Consider the following 13,964-nt stretch of genomic DNA (forward strand, 5'->3'; position numbering starts at 1 on the left):
ACCTCCCTACTCAGTGAAGCTCAGGTGATGCCCCAGGGTGGTGGCTCTGTGCCACTGGGGAAGGAAGGCATTGAAGATGCACGTGCTTACATTAAAGGCATTGCTTACACTGTAGAGTGGTCCAGGCATTAACCAAAACAAGAGTAAATAAAGCATCCAGATCTCTCTTAGTAAAAGACAGGCCATCTCCACCAGCTTCTGAACAAACCTGGCAGTTCCGGCCACACCACTGGCCTTCTTAATAGGCTTTTCAATTCCCTTAAACATGTTTATTAGAAAAAAATATTTTCAGTAGGTTGTAGGTCACAAAGGTATTTCAGAGGAGGTATTTTGGAATTCCCACGGGCCAAACTTAGGACACTCAAGCAACAATAAAATCAATGCTAGTTTTGCTTAAGTGAAAATTTTATGGCTACTCCCATGCGATTTCCCTTGGCTTCTCACCTTGCTACTGATAACCGAACAGGACTCTTACTGACAAATAACTGTTATTAAATAAGTAGCAAATAATTCTTACGAACAAATAAGCATCAGACAGTTTTAGTGCAGAGTAGCTGGTGTACCAGATGCAGTAAGTGAAAGAAAAGGTAGAGAGCACTGATTACAGTAAAGTGGAATGAAAACCTCTGGCTGCATTAGTTTTAAAACTGCAGCAGTGCCCTGGTTACAGGGAATCTCCCCTTGGAAGACAGCTGTACTGCAGAGGAAAAGAAAAGCAAGAGACAAACTCCAGGCAAAAGGTCTTCTACTCTCCGGCTTAAGCTATATAAAGCAAAAAGAGACAAAGTTGCACGTTCTGAAAACTAACCAAGGTGAGAAGATGATCCTGAATTTGGGGTTTCTGAGCTGTTCCACTCCTTGACAAATAGAGTATCAACTACCTTCAGAATTCTCAAGGCTAATTCCATGATATTCACTCCAATCCACAGTCCATTTCGTGGTTTGTTTTTCCAGCCTTCCTCTCAAGGATGAACACTGTCTACAGGAGGACAGGCAGCAGGGAATCATTACAGCATCAAGAGATCTGCAGATGGCAGCAATGTTTTATGTTCTTCTGTGAACATCCAGGAGGTCTACACAGAGGACCTGAACCTGGGAGAAGGGTGTGCAACACAACGGTCTGTCCAACATCCTGGTACTGCAATTGGAGCGATTACCATCAAAACCCTGTTTGAGAGCAGACTGCAGTCCAATGAGGGAAACAGCAGGACTTTGGGTGGGTGATATTTGCACACCCTTGTATGTCCATGCACAAAGTCCCAAAGGGAAGAATGAAAAACGCATCAGACAACTCAGATGCTTTGTGTATCTGTAAGAACAGATCTGAACTGTTAACATTTCTTCCAAATTAATAAAAGGGCTAATGACCAGCCATTTCAATAGCACCTTCAGGTTGTGGGACTCAGAGCACCTTACAGAAGTAAGAAGCCCCTGACCTTGCTGGGACTATGACTTGCATTTCACAAATAAACAAGCTGAAAAAGTAAAGTGACCCACCCCGAGATGCACAGGAACACTCTGATATATAGCTTGCTTCTCAAGCATCTCTTAACCTGTCAAACCCTGCCTCCTGCTGCAGTGCTCATACAGCATGGGATGTGCTGCAGCAGTGCAGACATTTTTTGGTTATGTCTGGAATACTTAGCAGCTGATGGCTTAAAATAATACCTCTGACTGCAGAAGTTGGGAACCATTCCCACTTACCAGCTCCACATGTGTCAGCTGCTGAGCCAGAGTGTAAGGGTCACTGCAGACGCTCAGGATTTCTCTCTGAATTGATGGAGGTTTACTTTTAAAGGCAACCAGCTTATCAGAGACAGCAGCACTGATCTTGACAATCCCTTCTTGCCCATGGCTGAGGGTTGCAAGCTTTTGATTCAGGGTTTGCAAAAGCTGATTCATCTTTTTCCAGTAGGCCTGGAAAGACAGGGAGAGGAAGAAACATAAACCACCCACAAAACTTGACAAAGGAGTGTTTTTATGCTGAATTTTCCCTTCTGCAAAATACTCCTAAGCCAGCAACAGGTTACCATTTTGTTTTCAACAAGCCTATTTCAGAATAACCAGTCGGCTTAATTACAGTTCTGTGCTCTGGACCACAGAAACAGACTGCAGTCAAGAGAAGAGGCAGGCAGGACTGGTGGGTTGGGCTGGCACTGATACTCACATATTCCTGCCAACATCAGGATCAGAGGAAAGGTAATGCTACAACATGAGTTACTGCAGCTTTCTGGAGCACAGCAGCATTCGATACCTATCCTTTATGTCAGCTACATGTTGGCTGAGAACTCTACCTGTTAGTGGTGCCTAGTCAACTCCTATTTATTAGGAATAAGAAATGTTTCTAATGCTATTCTCTCCATTCTTTTGAGCTGAAAGCAGCAGAAGCATGCTGCTACTTGCTACCCAGTTGGAGTGGTCTGAGCTTCGTGTAGCTTTGGGTATTTAATATCCAGAATGTTAATTACTGCTGAAGGAAGCTCATATCGTATTCCAAGCACAGCCGTGTGCTCAGCAGGATGATCATTACTAAGTTGCTCAGGTTGTTTTCAGAGCTGGAGCAGCTCTTTACAGACAACGAGTGGAGCCGCTGGCCATGGAGGATGGGCAGAAAGAAATGACTTCAACTCTTCACGACTGACAGATGCAGACATCATAAAACTGAGATAACTGAGAGAACTGGTGGATGGGCTCTAAAGACAAGGATTAATTGGAAATGTCCTTGGGCAAAAGCCTCACATGGAACACAAGGTGTAGCCTGCTGAGGAACACGGCCTCATGGGCTTTCCCAGCCAGAGAAGGAAGCATCAGGCAGGGGTGCAATGAGTGCTTGCTCAATTTCAAAGAGCACGGTCACTTGGGAAAACAGTTTGCAGGCTGGCCGATTGCCAGCTCCTCTTCCAGCACGAAGACACACAGTGGAAAGATCCTCTGGCTCCCCACAAGTGGAATAACTCCTTACTCCCCATCCAAACAGAATTTAGTAACATCAATTTGCCAGTAACATCAGTTTGTAATCTGTCAGTGTGAAACCAGAGCTGGCAAGGAGCCCTCTTCTGTTACATCTGTACTGTGCAGCAGATGTACACCCCGGCACCCTCCACGTAGTCCTCATCATCGCAACAGGACTTGGCCAGATTGTGCCTTCCCAAGAAGACCAACACACACCTGTGTCACATCCCAAGCTGGACACAGCCCAAGTGAAGTCTTGGGAAGTACTCCTGAATCCCATGGTTTAGATCCAGCCTTCGTCTTCTTCAGACTTTTGTAGACTGTGGACAGTCTTCAGTGTTAGGCATTGACAGCACTCATGCTTTAGGTGTTCAAGGTACCAGAAGCCAGAGTCAGTGCTCCCCTCACCTACACAGGATCCCATCTGCATACTGGAAGTAGCATCTCCTACTACTTCACAGTGAAAAATAACATGCTTACATTTACCCTGTTTCCATTACAGTCTGAGGCTGGAAACCTTCAGAACATCTCAAGTGCTTCAACTTTTGCTGCAACACTTTGTAACTTTCATACAGCGTTTCTAGCAGAAGGTTTCACATGGCTGAGGAAGCTCTCATTTCACTCCAGGAAGATGCTCTCTTGAGCTGGGCTGGAACACGGGCCAGATAAGCAGGATGTAGTCAGGCTTTTTTTGCAAAATAGACCTGATAAGTCTGAAATGAAGCAAGTACCTAGAAGGCAGGAGGGACTTGTCTTGGAGAATGACAACACGTGTTCTATTCAGAAGCAAATCACACAGGAGGAGTGAAAACTGAGTGAGGAAGATGTAAAAATAAATAATTGAAATAATTTTTAGAAAATAAAAAACCATTTTTTTCAGTTTTTATCTGTTCCTGATGTATACTAGCTTCAAGGAAGAGAGACTACTGGCCTTCTTCACGTAAATCCTCAAACAGATGGTCACACTTTTGAATTACAAAGACTCCTGGACCCAAACTACTGACCACCATCTAAATATTTCTCTGGTTTACATCCAGGTGTGTTTGCAAATCTCAGAGCTTATGAAGCTCTATGAGTAGAAAGTTATTTTTTAGTGGAAACTCAAATAGCGACATATTTGGTATTTTGTGAACATATTTTGTAAACAGGAGAATTAATTTCAGGGGTGAGGCGGGGGCATGCCACTGAAATCCAAGTTTTCTACTGAACACAAAATGTTTGGCTAAAAAACTTTTAGCTGAAAACCCAGTTCTTTTTCAAAAAGGAGTTTGGATGAGAAATCTTGGACCAGCCATGTCTGTGCAGGATGAAATTCTTCACTGTTTGGATGAAAAAACAAAAAGCAGCATAAATTTGCTTGAAAGACATGCATATTAGCCAGTCTTTCAATAAATCCTTATCAAGAGATCTAGTTTCACCTAGTTTTGTAGGGAATACGGCACAAAAATATAGATATAGACAACAGTAAACAAAGACTCAGGTAAGCCAATCGCCTAATAAAGAATTAAATGAGAGAGACACTTAATGGACACAAAAAAATTATTTAGAAATTAGAGCTCTTGAAGAGACTCACTGAAAATCGGTTGGGTGCACCCTTGCCTAGAAAGCTTTTCTGTGCATGTTGGGGGAGAAATTAAAAAAAAAAACAACTGCTTTTGTCCTTTTAAAAGCATTTCCTGCCTTCTTTAAACTATGTTCACTAAGTGAAAACAACATTGTTCATTACCTTCAACATGCTGGTAATTATCTTGCCACAAAGTGACCCCCCATTGTACAGGGGCTGCATGCTGGACTCTATCAACTGATTTCACTTCATTGCCACATTAACAGTCAAAAGAAGCATATTACTGTTTAATATTTAAAGAAAATGTTTCGTTCTTAACTGGGAAAGTTCCTCTGAAGACAGCAGGCCTCAGCAGGTGGCTTAGGAGCTCAAATTTTAATTAAAATTTCTAACTCTAAATGCAAATCACAGCACTTACTAAGAAATGCTTCTCAGCATGGACACCTTTATAAGCACATCACAGAGCCTTTAGAAAGTGGACTCTACAAAGGACAGGAGCATACGCTGCAGGGGAAAATCCTGCATTGACCTACATGGACTAGATGACCTCACAAATCTTTCAATCTTTAATTTCTGTGATTTACAATGGGAACAACTTTCTTCCAAACAACTAACAGACACCACCACTCTTTTGTGCTGTCCCTTAAAAAAGGAAATTTGCATTTGTAGGATACGAGCTGTTTCTTAAATTAATTATTGATTTTGCTTAGGCATAATCACTTGCAATTACAGTGCCTAGTAATATTTGAAAAACAATGATTTGAACCTAATCTAGTCTGAGGCCCCCCAGGGCACCCATAAGCATTGGTACACAGCTATGCACGCTCCAGAGCAAAGGTGTGCAGTACTTGCTCAGGTTAGGCAAATAAACTATTGCTTTGTATGCAAAAAGTTGATTTTTAGCATTTATGGCTCTTCACCAGGACAGTTACTGCTTTTAAAGAGCACCCGCAAAGCCCCTGTTCTCTGCCCTTTTGGCTGGTTCCTTCTTTCCAGCGGACATGATTTTGGTGGGTCTGTATGGGTTTCTCTCACTTCAGATGCTGAAGGGCTGCAAGGCACCTTTTTTGGTGGTTGGCAGAAGCAAGTTCATTGCCTCTTCCCCATGAGGGAGAAGTTTTACTGCTCTGGTCAATGGAACTGAGGCCACCTTGGCTCTTTCTGAAAGTCCTCTGTGTTCCCTTCACCTCCATCAAAGTGTCATGCAGCTTCCCCTTCCCACCCCTTCTCTCCCACGTGCTGGCCAGCCCAGCCGGCCGATCCATGCCAGCCTACAGCTATCCAAAAGTGCCAGCTGTGATGCCAGACCAGCCCAAAAGCAGCTGTTTCCATTTCTCTCGTGTTTCATGTGGGTAGGAGGGTCCAATTTAATTTCCGTTGTGCTGCAAGCCTGCTAATTCCTTCTCTCTTCTCTCCACCCCCCTCTTTCTCAGCCGTATGGGTATGTGCTTTTTGTTCTACTGAATTGCACCCGCCTGTGGCCTGAAGCCAGGCCTTGATGTAGCCAATGGAACTGAATTCTTCCACATCCCATGGTTAAGCTAGAAGTAATTAGAGACTCTCCATGTACTATTTGCTCTTATCCTTATTATTTTAATGGACTTTGTGGTATTTTTAATGTTTCAGAATTACTTGATGGTGTTCACCCACCTGAACTTGCAAGCAGGTCTCCCAGAGACTCCACTCACTATGTCCTACTCTGCCACACACATGGCTCATACACTTGAACACCAAGACCATACAGCCATCTAGACTGAGTTTCTGCCCAGCAGGCCACACACTGCTGTCTTCTGCCACTTCCATGCTCCCAGAGAAGCTACATGTCCATAAATACTTGTATTTTCTTTAAATGTAAGGACTGTCCCTTGCTATGTCACCATAGCAGCCAAACAGGATCTACCTCAGCCCATAGATCCAGTGAACTTTGATGGGGATTCCAGTGGCATTAGTCAAACTGTGATCCGGGTCTGCTGCTCTGTGCCTGCTTGCCTCCTGTCTGGGTCCCTGCTTTACAATAGCAACCACCTCAAGCATAGGGCCTGTGATCTCTTTTACACAGGACAGGAAGAAGTAAGCCAAACCCTTGTTAGATTCACTAATGAAAAAGATAACAAAATGCAAAGATTGATTCAAAATAACTACTAGACTGAAGACATGTAAAGTAAGGAATGGAAAATTAGATTTCAGCACAGGTGATGAAGGACATAAGCAAATGGATAGGGCGAGACAAAAAAGGACCATAAATGCCCTTAGAGAAAGGAAGCCTTCATCAGGTACCTTCAGGCAACTGATGATCTTTTTTAGCTCCCCAATGTAATCACTTGACTGGCTGCTTGCTCCACTCCTCATTCACTAAACTAAAGATCCTGGAGCACTCCTTGAGCCACTGCTTGGCCAGGATGGTTGGTCTCAGGTCACGATACTTGTCTTGGTTTTGGATGGGTTAATCTTCTTTCAAGTAGCTGGTACAGTGCTATGTTTTGGATTCAGTATGAGAAGAATGTTGATAACACACTGATGTTTTCACTTGTTGCTGAGTAATGTTTAGTCTAAAGTCAAGGATTTTTCAGCTTCTCATGCCCAGCCAGCAAGAAGGCTGGAAGTGCACAAGAAGTTGGGACGGGATACAGCCAGGACAGCTGACCCAAACTGGCCAAAGGGGTATTCCATACCATGGGACATCATGCCCAGTATATAAACTGGGGGGAGTTGGCCCTGGGCAGGGGATCGCTCCTCGGGAACTAACTGGGCATTGGTTGGTGAGTGGTGAGCCATGGCATTGTGCATCACTTGTTTTGTATATTCGAATTCTTTTATTATTATTATTGTCATTTTATTATTGTTATTATTATCATCATTATTATTTTCTTCCTTTCTGTTCTATTAAACCGTTCTTATCTCAACCCACGAGTTTTACTTTTTTTCCCAATTCTCTCCCCCATCCCACTGGGTCAGGGGGAAGTGAGTGAGCAGCTGTGTGGTGCTTAGTTGCTGGCTGGGGTTAAACCACAACAATACTTCACTCCTCTGCCAGACTATAACTCGGGAGATCACAGCTCTGTTGCTATTTGAATTGTGACCACCACTTTCAGTCTATGGTATGCCTTCAGATCTTCTGTTTGTAAAATGGGAATGTTGTTATCTTACAATTCAATGTGCAGTAGATAAATTCCACTGATCACTCCAATGTGTCCGCACGTCACTACCACAGGGGTACCTAAACCGAGAGATGTCGCTTTCAGGGAAGTGACAGGTTTTAACCATCAGAAGAGAGCAAAGCTGTGAGAGTTCCCAGGAAGAGGCATGGAACAGTATGTGGCAAAAGAAGGAAAAAGGAGGAACCGAGTGGGAAAATGAACTTAACATCTCCACACAACATCCCAGGTCAGACATCCTCACCTCATCACACGGGGCTATCCTATGAATCATGTCTTTCAGATGGCCAATCATCCGCTCTTCCTGAAAGTCATATGGGAATGTCTCTGTCCACTCTGTCAGCAACTGTAAGATTTTGGGTCCAAATTTTCTGATCCGAGCCTGAAATGGAAACCAGAATGATGGATAGGGATTGAAATGTGTTTACTATTAAAGACTCCCAGCAAATATGTACGTCACTGAATGTGGGACCAGATTTTCAAAGAAGGCACTTACGGTTGCACCTGCAAAATCTGCACACATGCAAACAAATAGTGTGGTGCACAAATCATACATTTTTGGCATGCAAAATATACCAGAGCTTAGATGCATGCACAACTGTCTGTTTTACATGCAGATTGAAGTACTCTGCACATGCAATTGGCTGGTTTATGGTTGGATGGACATTTTGTTGGTGCAACCTCTATACCTTTTTTAAAAACATCTGGCCTTTTTGCTGATTTGAACTTTACGTTATTCCCTTCTGTACTTAAAACCCTCCTACATTTTCATCCTTCCCTGAAAAATTGATTGGAATGCAGTTCTTGACCAACAAAGAGGCGTTTTTTGTTTCTTTGCTTTCTGGCTGTATGAAAAAACTGCTTAGTGACCAGTGGCAGATGTAACATGAGGAAGAAGAGACGGACAAAACATCAGCACTTTAGTAACTTTACCTGGGCTACTGATAACGTTGCTCTCTTCCCACATGAGCTCAAGGTCATGATAGGACAAGGATGCCCACTCACATAACACACAGCTGATGCCCACTTTACTTTTGGTGTAGATTTATCTGAGAATGCAGCAGTGGGAATAGTCAGGAAGATATGGGGCAAGGAGGGAAATGGGGGAAACGGCACAATAGGTGCATTAGTGTTATCTCAAAAGACAGCCAGTGTGGCTGCTTCCAAAACTTTCATCCTCCGTTATCCAAGAACATGTGAAAACGAAATTGCATTAAACAACAAACGGCATTTTTATTTACAGAAAACACAGACCAAAACAAACAGCCTTCTTCTGCATCCTATGTACTGTAGCTAAAGTGTACCCTGTAATCAGGAAAAATTACACTCTTGAGCTCCACAGCTCTCTGCTTTTCAAGCAAGGTGGTTAAAATGCGTATTTCAGCTTTCCACCAACAACAGGTTTCAATGAACCACATCTCTAAAAATAACTGCTGTCAGCTAACATTAAGCTCATGCTCAAAGACCAGCAGGTGGCTGCTAAAGGGAAAGCTTTATTGGAAACTACAAAGGTCTGGGGAGACATTTGCTCCAGATGTGTAAACTGCTATTATGAATTGAAGGAGAGGACTTTGTGCAGGTCACAGGACACAGGGGATGGGAGATCGCTTGTGTGCAAAGTTTCAAAGTCAGCCCCACTCTCAGGAACACAAAATCAGCTGTGTCCCACCACCTCTGCGTTACTACAGGCCAGTCCAAAATGCAGATTCATTTCAGGCAAATAGAGAGATCTTTGTAATAAGACAGTGTTTCTCATTTCTTGCAAAATTTAACGAGCGGCAAAACTTTGCAATGGTCACATTTTAATCCTCCTAAACTTGCATCTGTCAATAGCATTGGAGAACAGAACCCATCACACCTTAAAAAACCCTGTTTTGTATGGTGCACCTCATACAGATATTTCTATTAACACTGTATGGGCAACCCAAGTATCAGATTTCCAAGTACTCTGGCTGATTGCTTTCCATAGTGAAGGCAGAGCTCCTGTTACTCATGCGACCAGCTACCTGGGCAAAAACAGGCATATGTGTTCAGATGTTGGTGATTCAGCATTTGATGCCAAAAACACTGTTTCAAAGCTGGGAAGGCTGATCTTGAGAATCATTTCAGAATTTGGGGGTTTTGGGAAAGTTGCAACTAATGCACATTCTTCACCCCTCCACTGCGCTGAAGGTGCATCTCCTGCTCCAGGTAATGTACTGGATAGGTCTTCATCAATGCACCGAGGAGAGCTTGGGTGGAATCCAGCACTGAACAGGATCCAGTGGGATCCATCTCCACCGCACTGTCTGTGGGACTGCCAGAGGATGCACATGTGTTGTTACACACTGTACCAGTCTGCACAGTCCCTAGGGCAAAACAGGAGGAGTGCGGACGCGGTAACAGCTTGGATTTTCTCATTCTGTTAGCTTGTCACAGCCTCACTACTGCTTCAGCTTGTTCCTGGTGTGCCAGACAGCGCCGCTCTGCAGCACGGCTGTGTGGATGATCTGTCAGTGCCGGCAACGGGAGGTTAGTGGGTAGCTGCATGCTGTTATGTAGCGTTCAAAGTGACAGGTAAGGCCAAGAGGAAATATTACTGTACCAGAAGCAAGAAAGCAAAAGAGCAGACGCATTAAGTAAAAATGGGAAAGAGAGTGGTGTGTCAACATCTGCAATTGACAGTGTGTGAGGTTTACATCCTACCTCCTTGCATCCCGCAGGCTTCATCAGAGCCTTAAAGAAGTTAAGAAGGGAAGTCACCTGGGAAGACTGAGATGGGGGAAAGGGAAAATTAGAAGAAGATTTGAAGTGATTAGTGCCTGGAGCACTGCTCTTGGACATGGATACTAGGATGCCTCAATGTCAGGATCTCAGCAGCAGCTGTCATCCTTTATGAGAAAGTTTCATTCAATCCAAAGGGAGGCAAAGGACACACACCAGAGCCCCAGAATTCTCTGCCCGTTGAAAATATCTCACATTTTTCTGCTGTAAAGATAAACTAACCTTGTCCAGCACAGGGTCGTCCAGCCGCTGCTGCTCAATGCACTTGTGACAAACGCGGGACAAAAGCTCATGGGGTTCGATGAAGAGTCTGGAACTCAGCAGGAATGTAAAGATATAGGCCTTCTGCGGGAGAAAGACAAGCAGACCTGCTGTAAGCATCCACACAGTGAGTAATAATAGCCATAAAAGCCCAAACTCCACAGTTTTTGCATTTCCACTGGGACAGACCTTTATGTCTAAAAGATGTAAGGATTCCTGACCCTGAAAATGGAACTGGTTACAGTGGGTGCAGGACGTAGTGGCATCTCCTTCCTCAACAGCATCCACTTCCAGCCTTTGGTTGCCCAAACCCTACGCAAACATCCAGCGAAGACAGTGTGTAGGTCACTCTACAGGAGCAAGCCCAGGTATAGGAGACAGGGCAACCAGGGATGCATGGAGACCAGTGAAAGCTAAATGTGTAGACACTCAGGCATCTCTGTGTCGTACTGGGTTGGGAGCTGCAGATGCCCCCAGATTAGTCACATCTTGCTATTGCCCTGCAGGTCTCACCCAGCCTGTTTTAAGGAATACTTCATTTATTTTACTAACTCCCCAAATTTCATTTCTATCAGCCAAGCCATATCATATGCAGTCCCACATCTGTGAAGCTATGGGAAGCAGGCCTGTTGGATAAATCCTTGGATTATTTAAAGTATTCCAGCAGTGAATTTAAAATATATGCATGAATCCTCGGTTGTTTGCATCCCGACCCCTCCTGGCACCTGAATTATCTTCTTTCCCCCAGACCTAGCCATGCTCCTGAGCAGCAGGTATAATATTACATATCACACATGGCTTAATGAAAATCTCACAGCCTAATCTGTCCATTACCTATTTTTATTGCCTTTCTGTTCTTTTTTTTAATTGATATGCTTCTCTATTGCTTATTTTTAGCTGATCAGAAACTGAGCTGTGGGTAATTTAAAACATGCTGTCTGCTCTGCATTGATAACTTTCATAGTCTTCTAAACTGCCCAGAAGTCAATGCTACTCTGTGCTTTGAAATACAAGCCTTTCCACAGAGATATATTAGCACTTAAAAGTCTTCCAATCAAACTCTGTCCTGAATTCCACTGAGGATGTGCAAAATCCAGTGAAGTCAATGGCTTGCAGGACCATAAACCTGCTTCCAGTTTAGATCCTGACACTGTTGGTGAAGAAACACCGACTATTCACTGATGGAGCAAGGATTAGGATCTGGACCGTGCTGTCAGCAAAGTCAGTGTGAATATAACCCCAGGTAAATTATGAACCCATCAGAAGCAGCATCTCTGTTGTCACTGAGGGAATGCTTTGTACATGCAGACAAACCTGGATGACTTCAGCAGCCACTGAAATTCAGCTAATTTAATGCCAGTTCAGACTTGAAGTTTTTTGCTTCGGTCTTCATCTAAACCTCTCTGGGATGCACTGCTATTTTTGAAGTGCTCCGACTGCTAGATCACTAATTCATCACCACCACAGCTTTCCCCCTCCACCCCGTTCTCTTATTTAAAAGCAGTATCAAGTTTGGGATCTGTTTTTTCACAGGAACAATTATAGAGCAGTGAAACAGCATTTAAAGCAATGCATCAATTTACCAAGCTTTAATTGTATGCAGCTTTTAAATTAGCCCTCTTAATTCAAAATTTAACACATTTGCACTTTTGCATGAAGTGCTGCCCCAATTCATCAAAATTAAACTGTTTATTATACTGTGAATTGCTTACTTCAGGGTAGTAATCAGTGGTAGGTATCAGATGCTGAATTAGAGCATCCAGAGATGCTGAGGTAAGGTTTCCATCCTGGAAGATCAGTCCTCCTTGTTCATCTTCTTTTGAAGTATGTAGATGAGGGCTGAAGCCACATGGGGTAAACATACTGGTAGAACTCAGTGTTTGGGGCATGCCTTCCTACAACAGAGAGAAACTCACATCAGGGACAAGATCCATCAGAGTCACAGCCACATCTGTCTTCTGGTTGACTTGAAAAACACAAGCCACTAATAAGAGCTTCCTGTTCACAAAATTAACATGATCCCTCCGTTATAACCTCTTTTATCGTTGTCATTGGCAGATCATGCCTGCGATAGGAAATACACAGGATAATGGGACATTTTGATTTATGCTTTTGGGCCAGAAAGTGATGGCAGCTACTTGGGGCTCCCACCCCAATCGAGAGTGTCTATGACGATTCCCTTTTTGCTGCCATCCCTGGGCAGTCCCACATAGGAGAGGCAAGATACTTGGGACTTGAATTCAGCAGGTTCCTGAGCAGAACAGAGCTGTTTGTTTGAACCTCTGTCCCCCCTGAGAATGAGGCAGGGAGAATTTAGGGTGAGAGAGGGAGAGAAGAGGGGTGCCACCTAAGGCTTGCTCAGGATGGACTTGGAGAAATGTTCTGTGGCTCCCGTGGGACAGGAGAGGCGTCAGAGTGAGCAAGGGGGTAGAAGCAGGAGCAGAAGTCAACTGGAGGAGGATGGAAAAATGAAGGGAGTTGGAGGGAACACACAACATGGGAGCTGAAGAAGAGATTAGGGAACAAGGAAATGAGAAATGAGGAAGAGGGAGAAGGCAGACACCTGCGCTATTTTTGGAGCCTGAAGTTAGTCAGTCCTAGATCTATACTTAGGTACTAAATAAATGTTTCAAAAAGATCCTGAGCACTCATCGACTTCACTAGAGATGCAGAGTCCTCTGCACCTCTGAAAAGGAGGCCAGGCAAACACGGAGCACATAGCCCAGTTTCAAGCTCCCTGTATTTCAGTTCTCTCGGTTCTTCGGGTTGCATTCTAGGCTCCGTTTCAATTTTGTGGCTTACAATCAGCTTTAAATGTTTCTTCTGCTGAGCAAAGTTGTTTTGTTCCTGATTTGGTGCAGGGGGATAACAGATTTTGCCCTGAGAGCTTTAAAGCATCTCCAGCTGCTCTGAAATCCCCCTAGAAGCTGCTCCACTCTCAACTAGAGGCAGCATTATAGGATGTGGGCTGGGAAAACGACAGCGCATGCTCACTCCCAGGTCAGCAAAGGCATCATCCAAACCAAGGGACCCCTCCGTGACCCAACTATTTGCTTCTAAATTTGATTTTACTCGGTGCGATGGAGGATGGGAAAGAGATGATGGAAGGGAAGAGTCCTAAAGCCAACCTCTACTCCTCTGAGCAGGTACTGAACTTCTCCCACGACTCCAGCTCTCCCTCCTGAGCATAGCCTCTGTCTGCTGGAAGAGCAAGACCTGCACCCTGCAGCCTGCTGAGCCGGCACCGACCTCCCACGTAGGAAGGCACA

At 44.1% G+C, this 13,964-nt stretch overlaps 1 protein-coding gene across 2 annotated transcripts in view; it reads right to left on the reverse strand.

Moving 5' to 3' along the window:
• RASGEF1C (RasGEF domain family member 1C) overlaps window positions 1-13,964 on the reverse strand; it is an 86,825-nt gene that overhangs the window by 24,165 nt on the left and 48,696 nt on the right. For both annotated transcript variants that reach the window (XM_052771915.1, XM_052771916.1), the window contains exons 2-5: window positions 12,408-12,590; window positions 10,657-10,779; window positions 7,916-8,053; window positions 1,705-1,917 (exon numbers count right to left, since the gene is read on the reverse strand). In XM_052771915.1, coding sequence (XP_052627875.1) covers window positions 1,705-1,917; window positions 7,916-8,053; window positions 10,657-10,779; window positions 12,408-12,590 — 657 coding nt within the window. The remainder of the gene's footprint in view (window positions 1-1,704; window positions 1,918-7,915; window positions 8,054-10,656; window positions 10,780-12,407; window positions 12,591-13,964) is intronic.

The sequence above is a fragment of the Harpia harpyja genome, chromosome 20 (assembly GCF_026419915.1).
Source record: "Harpia harpyja isolate bHarHar1 chromosome 20, bHarHar1 primary haplotype, whole genome shotgun sequence".
Classification (NCBI taxonomy): Eukaryota; Metazoa; Chordata; class Aves; order Accipitriformes; family Accipitridae; genus Harpia; species Harpia harpyja.